Source organism: Prionailurus bengalensis, chromosome D2, assembly GCF_016509475.1.
Source record: "Prionailurus bengalensis isolate Pbe53 chromosome D2, Fcat_Pben_1.1_paternal_pri, whole genome shotgun sequence".
Lineage (NCBI taxonomy): Eukaryota > Metazoa > Chordata > Mammalia > Carnivora > Felidae > Prionailurus > Prionailurus bengalensis.
In genome coordinates, this window is record NC_057351.1 from 37,681,724 (window position 1) to 37,697,599 (window position 15,876).

The 15,876-nt window shown below is 50.9% G+C and overlaps 1 protein-coding gene across 2 annotated transcripts in view; it reads right to left on the reverse strand.

Annotated features, from left to right (window-relative positions):
* Positions 1–2,698: 2,698 nt before the first annotated feature.
* The window catches only part of POLR3A (RNA polymerase III subunit A), a 51,571-nt gene continuing 38,393 nt past the window's right edge, over positions 2,699–15,876 (reverse strand). For both annotated transcript variants that reach the window (XM_043596680.1, XM_043596679.1), the window contains 11 exons: positions 15,431–15,544; positions 10,906–10,992; positions 10,733–10,815; positions 10,001–10,171; positions 8,818–8,911; positions 8,540–8,632; positions 7,122–7,286; positions 6,495–6,659; positions 6,148–6,279; positions 5,021–5,153; positions 2,699–3,325 (listed from right to left, as the gene is read on the reverse strand). In XM_043596680.1, coding sequence (XP_043452615.1) covers positions 3,177–3,325; positions 5,021–5,153; positions 6,148–6,279; positions 6,495–6,659; positions 7,122–7,286; positions 8,540–8,632; positions 8,818–8,911; positions 10,001–10,171; positions 10,733–10,815; positions 10,906–10,992; positions 15,431–15,544 — 1,386 coding nt within the window. In that variant the 3' untranslated portion in view covers positions 2,699–3,176. The remainder of the gene's footprint in view (positions 3,326–5,020; positions 5,154–6,147; positions 6,280–6,494; positions 6,660–7,121; positions 7,287–8,539; positions 8,633–8,817; positions 8,912–10,000; positions 10,172–10,732; positions 10,816–10,905; positions 10,993–15,430; positions 15,545–15,876) is intronic.

Below are 15,876 nucleotides of genomic sequence, written 5' to 3' on the forward strand. Positions count from 1 at the left end.
AACCGACTGAGCCACCCAGGCGCCCCTGGAGGACACAATTTAAATATGTTTTTCTTGGGGCGCCCGCGTGGCTCAGTCAGTTGAGCGTCCGACTTCGGCTCAGGTCATGATCTCACGGTTTGTGAGATTGAGCCCCGCATCGGGCTCCGTGCTGACAGCTCGGAGCCTGGAGCCTGCTTCGGATTCTGTGTTTCCATCTCTCTGCCCCTCCCCTGCTCATGCTCTGTCTCTCAAAAATATGTAAACATTACAAAAAAAAAAAAAAAAGTAAATGTGTTTTTCTTATTTCTTCCAAACAGGCACACAGAAAAATCCTAACCTCGTACTGAGCTTGCTCTGGAGGACACTGCCGCGTGGATCTGGGGTCCGAGTTCCGTGCTTGCCCACGGCCCAGTGCCAGAGCAGGGCGGGTGACCCCTCGGGGAGAGGTGAACGCCCACTACGGCACCCACGGTGGGGAGCAGGGCGGGGGCTGCCAGGCACCCCAAAGACATGTGGTTTCTTCCCAGGCGCCACGCTGACCCACACGCGGCCCGTGCCCGCATGCAGCACAGTCACACACATCTCCTGAGGGCACCCAGAGCACTGGCTCGAGCGGGACGCGGCTCCCGGCGGGATCATCTCTACCGTTCACGGCAGCGCGCGTCATCTTTCCTCTGCGTTTGTGCACTCCAGCAGTTCTGCCTCTGGGCAGGCCGGATGCTTCCCTGCCAGGCTGGTTTTCAGGAAGGCGGTGGTGTGGCTCTGAGGTTTCTTTGCGGGTTGTGCGAGAGAAGCGGTGCCCGTGGTGACGTTTCAAGCGACAACCCTGAACAAGCCAGTTGACAGGCTTCACCTCTGTCACGAACCAGGCTAGCTTAGGTCAGAGATACAGGGGTGGGAGGTAGAACCTGAAAAGTGAGTTTTCACCTAAAGAGGAGTTCCTAAGTCAACCTCATGGGTGCAAGGAGACCACAGGGCCAAACTAATTTTAACAGAATTTTAAGCCAGAGAATGGCCAAACGCTCAGGTCAAGAATGCTGAATTCAGAATCACTTCAGTATGGGAGAGAAAGCATTCATTCTAACACAGACCCCAGAATGAGTGGTTATATGAAATATACATCGGCAGCATGAACTCAGAACTGGGGGAACCAGCTAGGGAATGTCCGAGGAAGCCAAGCATAGTTCTGTGTAATACTACTTGAATTCTTTGTATCTTCTCTACTTTCTCTTTTCTTTGCTTGTTAATGTTTATTTTTGAGAGAGAGAGAGAGAGAGAGAGAGAGAGAGAGAGAGAGAGAGAAAGCAGGGGAGGGGCAGACAGAGGGGAACAGAGGATCCAAAGTGGGCTCTGCAATGACAGCAGAGAGCCTCAAGCGGGGCTTGAACTCACAAACCATGGGATCATGACCTGAGCTGAAGTTGGATGCTTAACTAACTGAGTGCTAAAGAGGTAGATGGGGGGGGGCCTGGCCCCCCTCCCCTACTTTTACCACATCCGCCTCTTCAATCAGCCACACCATCTTCTTACTCAACAATAAACTCTTACGTCTTCAGTTTGGGCTGCTGTTTCTTCCAGCGGCTGGATACAATGAGAGAATGGCGACATCATTTCGGAAGTAGACCTTCTCAGGTACATGGAGCCAGGAAGTAGGGTCAAAGCCCCACTTTTCACTACCATCTCACTTCCAACTAAACAGCCTTGGTTTCCCAAGCCTCTGGTGAGGCGGTAAGAACCAGATCAGTGGGACTCGGCTCTGGACAGGGAAGGGAAGGAGAGCAGACTTCACAGAACATTCTCCAGAGAGAGTAGAGAGCTGTGGCCATCATCACTCTTCTCCGTGACCCTGGCCCAATCTTAAGGAGCTAATTCAGTACAAAGCACCGCAGTCTCCAGCAGTAAAACCGTCTGCTCTCTGAGACATGCTATGTCCATTTCTTTCCTCTGTTGCACAAAACCCCATCTCAAGCCCTGGAAAACCCACCAGTGATGGTGCAGTCACCAGCAGAACACCAAGAAGGCAATTAAACGTGGGTTTTCCTGGGATACCCTGCTGGCGCTCCTCCCAACCTGACAGGTGCTTTCGATTGTTACAGATTTACCCTTTGAGTAGCCTGCTATTGCCAAATGGGGCACACCGCCAGCTCTGACACTCCACCCCCACGTGGAACTCCTTTCCTGTCTGGGTGGCCCGTTCACCCCTTACTTGTATGTAAGGAGGATGCCTGTCTGTATCCAGGAGGGACCTATCCCACCGCAGCCCCCGGGGCACTTTTTAGGCCACAGCTCTGCACCTGCCCTGCTTGCTCTTTGGATGTGGGAGGCAGGGCAAATGCGCACATACCTCAGGGGGTGTGGTCGCCACCCGGGCAGTGCAGGGGCCTGGACCAGCCTCATGCATCACCTCCATGTACACTGACAGTCCCCACCTCAGCGGGCTGCAAACTTTGGCAAGGTTTCTATTGGCCACAAAGGAGGGTCTGACTCCTGTCACAAGGCAGAGACTCCCCCTACGGGGGTCAGAGGTAAACAAAAACAATGGGGTGGCCAGGGGTGTCTGTTAAAGATGTTTCAGAGTATTGGGGCCTCATAACAGTTTCAACTTGGTTACAAATCCTAGTTGGTCCCTTTGGTTAACCAGTTTTTCCCATGATACTTTGATGCTGGCTCTCTTAGTTTTTATAGCTTCTTGGTTTTGAAAGTAAAGCCAAAATAATAAGAAATAACGAGACTCTTTACTGAACAAATAAATAATAGTGATAACATTTACATGAGTTGGCCATGTTGAGAGATTCTAGCATGACTGAGGGACAGAAAAGCCAGGGAACATGCCCTGACCGTGAGGCTTATAGCTGGCTCTGGGTCATGGTGTGATGGGTGAAGTGAGAAGGACAAAGATGCCTGGCCGGGGTCTCCTCGTGACTCCAGGGTTTCAAACAGACAGACAAACCTCAGTTCTCCCAACCATGCACCATGGTGTGATCAGGGGCACTGGTGAGCTGCTCCTGGGGTGCATGCCGGCTGCATGCCGTGGCGCCCGGGAAGAAACCACGTGACTTTGGGGTACCTGGCAGCACGGTGGGGATGTCAGGGTCTGTCTCAGGAAGCACAAGCTCTCCAGATCGGCCGCCAATGTCGACCCTTTCCAGACGGGACAAAGAGCCAAGGTCAGGAATGGTCCCCTCTTCCCTGGACTATGTGACAAGGGGGATGTGGAATTCATTTGTGTCGAAGATCAGGGGCCTCCTGGGAGGGCTTGGGTCCCTGTCGGCCTTGTGTAGCAGCTTGAAGAGCCCAGTTCCAATGTTCATGGGGATCCCCATGATGATGCATTCAGACACCCCTGAAACCAACCAGAAAGGGGATGAGAGGGCTTTTCAACACAGGGGTGGGCTCACAGCCCAGCAGGTCCCCGCTGTCTGTAGGCACGCCTTCACATAGACAGCAAGGATACTGAATGATGCTCAGGAAACACCAAGCCACCCAATATTTCCTTAACTTAGGGCCTAGAAGAAAAGCAACCAGGCTGACGGTCAGTAGATGCCAATCCCCTTGGAAACAGGAGCAAAAACTTGTTCCCTGTGCTCGGGGTCAGGGCTGGGCCAGGCCTAACAGCACACCTGTGCCTTGGAAACCCACAGCCCTAACCAGACACACTTAGAAGACAAGGCTCCCGCACAGACACAGGAGTGAGGTGATGGGGCAGATTCCTTCTCTGAATTCCACTCCAACTTTGGATCAGGCTTCTGCTTCCATAATGAGTGCCTGCCTACTGTGTTCTGGGCTTTGTGCTACCAGGAGACCAGAGAGACAACCACCAAATTAAAGACCAACCGATGTGAGGGTTGACAATGAATCAGCAACATTAAAGGACGAGGAAGGGGGAGATTTCAGAGTGGGAATGGTGTGACCACGCCAGGCCCTGGAGGCGGTCGGCATGGAGAGAGGTGGCAGTGTGTGGGGTGCGTGCTGGCTGTCAGTCCCATCGTCAAGCATGCTTGCTCTTACTTTTGCCTTGCCTTGCCCTGTTCTCCTGCCCCAATCTCTGCTCCCTTTTCTTTCCTCTGACCATTCATGATCTTAAAAATGATGTAGTAATTTCTCTGTCCCTCTATCTGCAAGCTGCGTCCCTTCCGAAAGGAGGAAGAGTTAGCCTTAGGAACGAAAAAAGCAGAGGTGTCTACCCTGATGGGCACCCCCACCTGACTGCCACCTGTTTGGCAAATCCACCTAAGACTGGGAGAGGAGACGGGAAACCACCGCCAGGAAGCAGAGCTCTGGTGGTGGGGACGGCGGCCAGGCTGGGCATCCCTGCTTGGGCCAGATGAGAATGTGACCTTGGGCAGGCTACTGAGTCCCCCGGGGACTCCCGCCTCGGGCCTGCAGGGTCTCACATGAGAAAGGATAGAGAACAGCAGGCACTCAGTGCTGGGACTCAGGGAAGAGCCAGCTGGGCAGCGGGCACTGTCGTGATGGCTCCCCCACAGCTCTCCTCTCCCAGGCTGTCATCAGAGATGCGCTGCATAGCAGGGGGAGGAGGCCGGTGTAGGGCGAGACCTGTCAGCAAGCAAGTTAGTTTCTTCTTCTCGCCTATGCAGGGTTTAATACCTGCACCTCACACATGTGCTGAAGGAAGTGCACGCACGGTGCTGGGCCCGGCGGCTCTTTCCTGGGGGGTCACGACAGCAGGGGCGCTGGACGCTGTCCCTCTCCTGTCAGCCCAGGCACCACACAGAGGGTGCAGGATCAGAATGGCTGACTGCAACTCCAAGGTTGAGAAAATTCCTTGGTGCCCAAGGTTGATCTTTTCTTCTTGGCCCCAAAGCCGTCTGTACTGACAGAGGAGCCATGTAACAGAGAGGGAGGGATGCAGGGTGCCACAGCCAGGCTTTGGAGAAAAAAAAGATCATCCGTGATTTTATTCTCAAAAAATAAAAGCTCTGCCTACTCAGTTCCCTCACCTCCTGGGAAGCCCTAGCCCACGAGATAAACTATCAACAAGGGCCTCTGGTGAAGCTCCTAGAGACACCAAACCTACCACACACGGAGTCCTTCTGCCCGAAGTAGGCAGCATCGAAGAGATGGTCGGCTGTCTTCTCAAAGGAGGCCAGCATCAGCACACTCTCTTTCATCTTGGCCAGGCCAAATCTCGTAATGCCCAGGACTTCACCCTGCATCAGGAGAGGAGAGGACAGGGTGGTACTCACGCCCCTTACAAAGGCCCAAAGCAACCCCATCAACAGAATAAGCAGAGGTCAGCGAGGTGGCAGTTCAGGTCAGTCTCAGGTGTGAACAGGACCCTAACGGCCATCTGTCCCGCCCGTACCCTTACACTCATGACCACGTGTCATTGGAAGAGAGAACTAGGAACTGAGAGCTAGAATTAAAGACCTAATTTTAAAAAAGAGTATTTCTGAAGATGTTTACTATGGCTCAAAGAACTCCAAAGTCAAATAATTTGAGAGTTTCAAAGTAGGGAAAGAGTTAAGTAAATTTAGGTGCCTTCATTTAAGTGAATACCGCATCATCGTTTAAAAAGGATATTTATAAAAACCACATAACAATGTGGAAGGTACTTACAACAAATAAAACAGGATAAAAACGGTATGTCCACTACTCACTGCAACTACGTAACACATACGTGCGTGGAGAACAGCACAGGAAGGGAAGACTTAAAAACGAGAGCCTTTACCACAGGGTGGAGGAAACGGGTCATTTCCCCACCTCGTTCTATGCGGAGGCGTCCTGAAAATCTTACGGCACTACTCCGGGGAATATGATTTGTGGGAAAAGAGGAAAACAAAATAACCAGTCTCATTCCCATCTAACCTCCCCTTCAGAACACATTAACTTATCATTTACCTGGAAATGGCTACAGAAGTGTGAAGAATGGGTTCGAAGGGAAATAAACACCTTGGTTTTCCACGGAAATCCCTAAGCTTTCGGCAATGGCCAGTTTTGCTTTAGGAGGACATTTCTAATAAGGACAGAAATAACATCCCACCTCATTCCATGAGGTGGCACATTTCATCCTGGAAGTTAACCAGAACACCCAGCCTGACCACATGCTTTGGCTTTTGGGTGATGGTAACATCTGATTTTCTTTGAATGGTGTCATCACAGCCGTGTGTGAGACATTCGGCACGCCACATCCCTCCCACGAACCTTGTAGGTCATCAGGTCGGATAGCAGCATCACGTGCCTCCTGTCGATGCTCATTCCGTGGTTGACCATCGTGTACTGGATTTCGTTGATGATAGTTGTCCGGGCAGCTTCGATGCCCAGGGTTTTCTCCACCTACAGAGAGCCAGGATGAGTGCAAGCAGCCTCTTCCGGCAAGCCGTCCCAAGTTCTCCCTCAGTTCTCCTCTGCCCGGAAGCTAAACGGCAAACTCCGGGCCCTCTACCAGAAATGGAGTGCTGGGCAATCTTTAGTGGTAGGTCCAGGGCAAGCGGCAGGGTCAGAGGGGTGTGCCGGGACAACTGGGAGGTGACCCTGGGCAGGAGCTGTACCTCGTAGGTGTTGTTGGAGGTAGTGCGGGTGCCCTTCACACCGTGAGTGGCCATGACTGCCCGCAGGTTATCGCCCTCCACCAGGAGTTTGTACTTTTCCTTTCCGCTCTGCTCGTCGATGTGGATGACAGCTCTGGAAACCTCTGGGATGCCCTGTACCACCACCTGCACTCGGAGACACAGAAGGCTCAAGGCCCTGCGGTGCCCATGGCCCCATGGCCCCCGTTACCCTCAGAAAGCACACAGGCTGTGAGAACTGGGTTGGCACCTTGACCATCCCTGTTTCTCAGGTCTTACCAAACCGAAAAGTGCCTGTGTGCTGTTAGGGGTTATGCAGAAAACGGAAGATCAGGGGACCATGCCATATATACTCCATCAGTTTTACGACAGAACAGACAGGAATCTAACAAGCAGAGTCAGCATGGCGGTGCTAAGATGGGAAAAACCTGATCCCAGAGGGACGTGGCAGAAAAGAAGAAACAGGCACCACCTTCAGTCTCCGCAGGACCTTCAGTCCTCAGGTTGCCAGACAGCTGGGTATTTGGGGGAGAGGTAAATGCCACCTCTCCCTTTACAAATCTCTGGGCATAGGCTGGGGGAGGGGCCAAGAAGGGACTTTCGTCTCACCTTGGGGAGATCCTCTTTCAGGAACTGCAGCACATAGTACATGGAGCTTTTGCTGTTCTCTCTGGGGGTGACGCACACCACGGCCTCACCGTGAACGGCCACGTCACCAGGCTTCACACGGAGCTTAGACATGCAGATGGAATACCGCACTGTCTCAGCGTTCACCTGTAAGGTGGCCGGGCACGGGCCACACACGCAGGACGTCACTGACGTTTGTGGAGGCTTCAATGGCCTTTTCCCATCGCTGCCCCCCAGTGAGCCACCTCATTTCCCCCCCAATCTTGCTTCTCACCATGAAGTTTTAAAATGAGACATACTATGTATTTCCTTGTTAGGTAGAGATTTTTTTTTTTTTCCACAACCTCCCCTTATCCCCAAACCAACGTTTTTCCCCACTGAAAATGGATGGTCAATTCACAGCAACACACACAGGCTCTGAGGTTCTGGGAGCGGGAGCTGGAGAGCAGGACAATTTAAAAGTGTCAGTGAAGCCTCCCTCTTACTGACCTCACTACAACTGCTCATGAGCCACATTCCTCAATGCAACCCGGCTCTTCTGGTAGAAGAGCCACAAGGCAGGTGGCCCGAGCTAGGCTACAGAAGCCCCCAGGCTGGGGAACTGGGCACTCAAATCTGGAATCACAGACTACGGGCAACACAAACTTGGTACTTGAGAGAATGGGCTGAAACAATGTATTAAGGGCAGTATGGATGTTAACTACCTGGGAGGAAGAGGAAAGTGCCAGGAAGTTACTCAGTTTGCAACCTTGCCTCAACTGATCTGTGAGAAAGGCTGATGATCTTTCCATCTTTATGTATTCAGGAACACCAGTAATAGTAAGCCGGAGTAAGCCACCCAGCCAAGAACATTCGCCGAGCCAGACAGGCGCTGTGCTGAGGGCCCACAGACGAGTGAGACACGGGTGGCCCTATGCTCCCGCCAGACCCCGCAGTACTATGCTATAGTGAAAAAGTATCGTGGCTTCATAAAATCTCAACTAATTTCTTGCGTGTCTTTAGATGGGAGTGTGTGTGTCAGGGTCGGGTTTAGAAAGGGAGAAGGGGGGGAGGGTCTGGGTGGCTCAGTCGGCTGTGTGTCTGACTCTGGATTTCAGCTCAGCTCACGATCCCACGGTTTGTGAGATGTGACTCCGAGATGGCAGCCTGCTTAGGCTTTTCTCTCATTCTCTCTCTGCTCCTGCCCCACTCGTGCTCTCTCTCTCAAAATAATAAACTTAAAAAGAAAAAGAGAGAGGGGGGGGGGGAGGGAAGTACAATGGACTCTTACAGAGCAGAAACCCAAATAAAGCCTCTGCAGTGCTTCTCGTGCCTCGCTTAGCTCCTGCCCCAGTTTACTGGCGCCCATCCTGGGACTAACGGAGGATGACTTCCTGCCCACATTTAATTACGTGACTCACTTCCAGTCTCAGAAGTCTGATCCGTTCCAGGGAGAGTTTGACGAGGATAAAGCAATCATCCGGAAGAAACACTTCTTCAATATACTCTGAAATCTGTCATGTCAAAAGAGCAGAACGTTACACAGTCACTTCTCCCTTTCCAAAGAGCATATGCTGCTTGTGGTTAGGGACACGGGCCAGCATGGCCACAATGACCAGTACACCCACCACTGGTGTTTACGCCTGCTCACAACGTTGCTGATCTAGTGTTCTTGTTGCCAAGAGGGATTTCTTCTTACCTCTCCCAAGAGGGTTTTCTCAATTCTGCCCTTCACGAGGCGAGCGTAGTCTGCGTCGTCGTCCTTGTCCAGCTGGGCTGTGATGATGGGAGTGCTGAGAAAAGGCAGGGGGACAGTGGTTACAGCAGGAGAGAGCCCGCCGGGAGATGGCTGCTCTGTGAAATCCAGGCACTACCGGATCCTAACGCTAAACACAACTGCAATTTCCTGGGGCATTTACTGGGGGCTTCACAGACATTCTCACCCAGACTTCCTATTTTTAGAAATCATGCCGGGACCCACTCTATCAGTGAATGAGACAGTTTTTGGGACGTTCTTCCTGACCAAGTGAACCTATCTCTTCCTCTCTGGTCCTCGCAGGTGTTATTCTGGTTCTGCTCCCCGAGTGAACCGACCCTTCGTGTTCGTGTATTACAGCTTCCCATCGCTGTGCCCTACCCGCACCACCGCCTCTCCAGGACGTCTCCAACTCTTCCAATCACTCTCTACCAGCCTGTGCCCTGAACGTGCTGGCTGGCATCCCCCGAACACACTCCTGGGAGAGACTGGAGCCGCCCAGGGAGGCTGCAGAGCCCCTGCCACCCTGGACGCCTCCAGGTGCTGCTCTAGAACCAAGCGTGGCACTCCTTCGTTGAATGCTACCTGTCATCCCTTTGTTGGATGTGGAGCGCGAGTGAATCATGATTTTGTCACAGAATGCACTGTAACGTATTATTTTAATCTTTTTCTTTAAAAAAAAAATTTTTTTTTAATGTTTATTTTTGAGACAGAGAGAGAGAGTTTTTAATCTTTTTCTAGTCTCAGATGACCTACAAGCCCTACCACGAAATCACCTGGGAGTCACAGAATATGGCCAATAGTCAAGTGACACACTCACTGTCAGGCGTGATTAGGCTGGGAATAATCAGATCTCCAGTTGAAATCTACAGGGACATATTAATAGTTTTCCCAGTCATTTTTTTTTGTTTCTCCCTTTCATGTGACTTGTGGCCATAAGCAACCACTGCCTTAATTTTCACTGTATCTAATTTTGACTTTTCTCAAGCGGGTCTTTTAAAACCCCAGATCTGATTAACACAAGCCTATCACCAGAGTTTACCACACTGCCCATCAGAGTATCACACGTGATGAGAGAATGTGTGACAGGCAGCAGGAGAACAAAAGGGAAACAGAGGGCGGGCACCTAATGGCCTTGGAAGCGTTGATGATCTCTTTGATCCGGGGCACACCCAGGGTGATGTTCATGGAGGCCACGCCCGCAAAGTGGAAAGTCTTCAGGGTCATCTGAGTGCCTGGTTCACCAATGCTCTGGGCACAGAGTGCACCCACCGCAGAACCCGGCTCCATCTGTGCCCTAGAAGGGAAGGGTATGGAAGAAAAGCCCAGCAAAACTGCTGGGAGGAGGCTCCGCTTCTCTCCTCCCTCCACAGACAAGAACGCAGGTGTCATCAGGGTCAGGAGGGAATATGCTACGAGCTGGGCTGTGCTTGCAACAGGTCGGCAGGAGGTGCAGATGGAGGCGGGGAAGGGGTACGACAGTCAGGGGGCTCTGACCACTGGCTCCTTGTGGTCAGCATGTGGTGACTGGGCCCAAACATCAACTACCCGCAGAAGATCCAAGAGCCCTGCTGACACATGGTGCCGACGGTGGACAGAGCAGCTGGTACCCGCCAAACATATTGATAGTTACTCCACAGGAAGAGGACACTCGGAAATGTCTTTGAGATTATTTCCACTGCCTGCAGCATCCAGCCTACCTCCCCACCGGAGCCCCTAAGAGATGAGGGGACAGAACCTGTTCAGATGCTGACAGTCAGGAAGTGGTGCTGACGCAGGATTTTGCTCCACTGGGGAGACAGGAAGGACAGGAGGCCCATGCAACTGCCTGGCAGTCTGAGAAAACTAGCATGCGTACCTCATGTACTTGTCCCTGCAGGTCTCCAGGAACTTCTCAATCTGGGTGGGGGTGATCCGGTCCAACTGGTACAACACCCGGGGCTGGAAGGACAGAAGCCGAGTGCAGGGTCAGGCTGGTGGCATCTGAGCCCATGAGGGTGCCTGAGCCGGTCGGGGAAGGCCGCCCGTTACCTCTGTTGTGCCGTTATCGTTGATGCCGTATTTGTCTCTGGTTTTCTTGATCTTCTCAGAAACACCCTTAATGAATTTTTTTATTTCCTGAAAGATTACACAGCAAGCATCAGTTGTGTATTTCTCGGGAACCTAGATGGCAGTTTGTTTTACAAACGTCAATAATGTCAGGTGTCCACTGATTTCGTGATGGCTAGCTCCACCCCCCGCGCCTGCTCCACGAGACCCTGGCACGGGGAGCGCGTCCCACGCTGTCGCCTTCTCTTCTGCTCTCCCATCACCTGCACTCACACAGTTCAGCACGGCTAGAACAAACCTGTAGTCTCTAAGCAGACTTACTCTGGGGCTTTTTTCTGAACTTAAGATCAATTTAAGTAGCAGCTAACGCATAGCTTTGTAGATGCTGTTTATACATCACAAACACGTGGTTTCAGCTTGCCTTCATTTCAAAGAAAACACTCCCAAATCCCTGCCTCTCTCTCTCTGGCCCTCACCTCTGCATCTCCCCCACCCAGGGTCACTGTCCCTTCCCAACAATTAGGACTTTGTAAGGATTCCTGGAAAGCAAAGTTGGAAATGAAACATCTGTGTATTTGTTGTCCCCTCTGTATTTCAGAATAGTACTCAAAGCCCTGGATGAGACCTACATGGAGCAAGGAAGAAGGCGACAAGGACATCATGTGGAGGAGGCACAGGGCAGGGCTATCGGCCACAGGCCTAACTTTTCTGGCAACCGTTCAAAGGGGAAGACCCATCTGTTCTGCAATTTATGGTGTATCTCTGAAATAAATCCACCCTGTAGTCACTCCTGGAAGCAGGACTGGCCAGCACTCAAGGAGGACTTACAGAGGGGTGGTGAGCTTTAGTGAACTACACCCATCAAAGTCCGGCTCCCAGGTGCTCACACGTCAAGTGCTGACTCTTAGGGCAGGTCCCAGGTGAGCTGATGGCACACGCCATGCAGCAGCCATCCTTTAGAGGCTGCTGCAATGCAGGCATGGGGGCTGGTGATTACCTGCTCTAGTTTGATCCAGGGGCGTTTTTGAGAATATGGGAGAGTAGACAGACTGCACTTCCCTCAGCAGCCCTCCTAGAAATGTAATTTCCCTCACTGATCGTGGACAAGTAACGGTGGCAGTGAGCTTAAATGTCACTCTTGAATGTCAGTGCAGGCACCCAGCTGTTCTGTGTGGCTGGCAGAGGACAGACCCACACACATGGACAGCCCGAGGGTGGACTGCATATTGCGGTGGCCGCAAAGCTTCAAGAAGTCTTGTTTCTTGATTATAAGGCGGGCTGAGGGACCCTAAGGAGAGACCAGTATGCCCTACCCAAAGTCTACTCAGTCTGTATCACATAGCTGAAAATGTCTAATGTTTTGTCTGAAACAAATATTTTAAAGCAGATGGAACCAGAAGCCTACTTTTGCAAAGATAGAATCCTATGGGCACCCACAGAGAGCTTAACACTTACTAGAGCCGTTTTATCATAACCTTGCAAAAATTAATCTCTTTAGCTTCCCACAGACCACCTGGCGATTTCTTACTATCTTTTCTGAAAGCAAAAAACCCCTAACACTTACTGTTGTTATGTTTAAATAGCCTTAGGTTATATCCACACAGTCCATGGCTCATGGGCCCTTCTCGGTCAGCAGCTGCCCAGGGGTTGAGACCTCCCCGTGAGGTGGTATGGCATTAACCCTAACAGGCTAGAGTGGAGGGCCCTGAGGGGCTCTGGGAGGTCATGGGCTGGGCCAAGGCAACAGGCCTGTCCCTGAAGTCAGATGCTTTCTCTGAAGACTGGTCTTGGGCCAGCGGTTTCTGCAGTGCCACCTCTGCCCACTGGGAGCCCAGCTAACCAAGGGGCTACCGGAGATCCACTGCCCTCTGGCTGCTCCCCGTTCACGAATGCAGCTTCCTCAGGACGACTGCTCCTGTGCGCCAACTCTCTTCCTTCTCCTCGACCAAGCGTGGGATACACGAGGAGTACTGTGCCCCATCGTCATTCTACTCAGAAAGGACTTTTATCAATTTATAAGAACTTAAAAAAATTTTAAGTAACTCTTTAAAAAGCTCTCCAGATTTACTCACTAACTGGGAGTTTGAGACTACACTTTTAGACAGTCAGCTCCTGCAAACCGGAGCAGGGAACCAGACCGGAGAGGGCACTGGAACCATCTCTCCTGGCGTGGCTCTGCTCGACGGCAGGAGCGTGCAAAGGCACGAGTACGTGCTACGGCCTCGTCTTCCTGCTATGCCATTCAGCGTGAAGAGCCTCTCTCACGTTGGTGATTTCCTCCCCCAGCCTACTCGTCTAGCTGTGCTCGTGTGCCCTCAGGGAGAGCTCCTGAAAGCCCTCTCGGTCCAGGTGTGGTCATCTTGTGCCAGCTGTTAAAGGCTGCCCCACCTGGCGGCACAGAGAAACCGGAGGAGAGCCCAAGGCTGAGCAGACCCGTGGATTTTCACCTGTGAGAAACTCTGAACGCAGAAGGAGTAAAAGAACACACACCTACAACCATTGCTCAGCTTAAGCACTGGAGAGGAGTCTTTCAGCTACCACCCAAATGGACATTGTTTCCAGTGGCTTTGCTGAAAGGAATGACTTTCCTTACACAAAAGTTAGGGCAGATATTCTGAAAGTTAGGTTTAAAAAAAAAAAAGGCTCATTTTGTAGAAATGAAAACTGAAATAAGCTACTAAGAACTCAACTGAATGAACCCATGCATACTAAAAGAGAACTCACAACACGGCAACTGGCAGGCAATTAATCACACGGTTAAGCGGCAGTTACGTCTTCACACCCTCCGCAGCACAACTGTGGGCACCGGCAGCAGCCTCTGGGGCGGCCAGGGCTCCGTGCCACTCAGGAGTGGCCTCCGTGGCCTCAGATAAATCGGGTTCCGGCCAGTGGATTTTGGACCTGAGCTCATTAGACCGTCAGCCCGCAGAGGGCAAGGACACAGTCATCTGGGTGTCCCCGGGATCTGCAGGGAGTGTGCCATATTGAGGGCTAGGAGTGCTCACTGAATACGCACACACTCCTGGTCAGGGAGGCACCCGTAAAACCCTGCAAAAGGCAAGAAGGGAGCCAGAGTGATGAGCAGGGAAGCCGATTGTGCCGGGAGTGAGGCGGAAGCTTGCCGGGGCGGGCAAACAGCCGGACTGCTGCCAAGTTCACCCCTTAAGCTTAGCACTCCCAGCATGCTCAGCACGTTACCTCGTTGTACTTCTCATAGCCTGTCTCAGTTAAGGTCTTTGAGGATAAACAGAATAGTAAATAGGTGAATATAATATAATCACGCATAAACACCAAATCACAATTCTAATTTGTTAAAAAAAAAAAAATGAAAATTTGGGAAAAACCACAAACAAAGGCACCCAGCCCAACCATACTCTGGATTTAAACTTATTGAAATCTGGAAGTCTCTTTTTCGCCTTTCACACCTCAACATAGGAAAAGAAAGAATCAAGGGCATACTTGATTAGAATACTCTTTCAGTTTCACATGACTGTTGTCATTTTTGATATACTGAAAGGGATAGATTCCTGCCAATTTTGCGCTGCATTTGAATCACCCATTGGCACACAAAGGCAACCATTTACTGGCTTCTGTATCCCTCTGCTTTTGATCATAACCGTGATAATAAACAGGAAGGAGCTGCTCCAGCAGGTCAGTGAAATTAAAAAAAACAAAAAAAACAATAAACTAACAAAGCCCTAAGAGGTTATCAAGGTAACAGCTCTCTGGAAAAAGGAGGCTGGCTGACTCCATGAACTACTGATCCACACTATGGTAACAGGAAGAGCAATTTATACCACCACCACCAGGTGTGTCTGGCTGGTTAAGGCAGTAGAGCGTGAGACTCTTGACATCCAGGGTGTGGGTTCAAGCCTTGCGTTGGGTGTAGAGATTACTTAAAAATGGAAGTCTTGGGTAGCTCAGTTGGTTAAGCTTCTGACTTCAGCTCAGGTCATGATCTCACGGTTTGTGAGTTCGAACCCCAAGTCGGGCTCAGTGCTGACAGCTCAGAGCCTGGAGCCTATTCGGATTCTATGTCTCTCTCTCTCTCTGCCCCTCCCCTGCTCATGCTCTGTCTATCTCTCAAAAATAAATAAACATAAAAATTAAAAAAAAAAAAAAGAAGTCTTAAGTTACCAGGATTCGCAATGACTGTGGGAAGAGCTGGTCTGCAAGATGAGACAGCAGGTAAAGGGGTCGATAGGGGGACAAGGTTAAAAAACAAGAACAACAACAAAAAACAATAGTTCTCTAAAGGAAGTATTTTTCTTCTAGCAGGGTGACACCTGGGTGAGAGACAGACACTAAGAAGGACATGACACGAATTCTTCATGTCGGCTGCTGAGAGTTTGCCTGGGCCATTCCTGAAATTTTTAACAAAGAAAACACTTTTAACACACTCCACCCCATAGCCCCCACCCCTCGCTTATAAAAACCATCTGCCGGCACCGGGCAACAATCTCTTGCTGATGGCCAAGCTGGGTGCTCCCACCAGTAGAGAGCTCACCTGCAGGAAGCTGTCCTGGCAGCAGAGGAACTCCGTCTTCTTCATGATTGACTCCGTGGTCAGGACCAGCTCATTTTTACTCAGCGCAGGCTCGCTCTGACACGGGAAGACTGCCTCAAGTATCAAAGGGAAATAGTGTGATGTGTATGGGGGTGACTGAGGGTGGGGGCAGGATTAAATGAAAAACTTTACAAGAGACAAAATGACTTTTCTCAGAGTGAGCATGATTTTTTCTCACCAATCTATGATTTTTTTTTCTTTCAAAGCATATTTTATATTCTGAAGACAGGATAAACCCACTCCATCTCACATAAAGAGTGAGTGTGACTGATTCAGTGGGTACCGTTCCATTACTTGTCAACCTTCACCCCATCCCAGATTTGCACTGAAATTATGTATTGCTGTTTAAAAAAAAAAAAAAAATCAACAACAAAAAAATAAAAAAA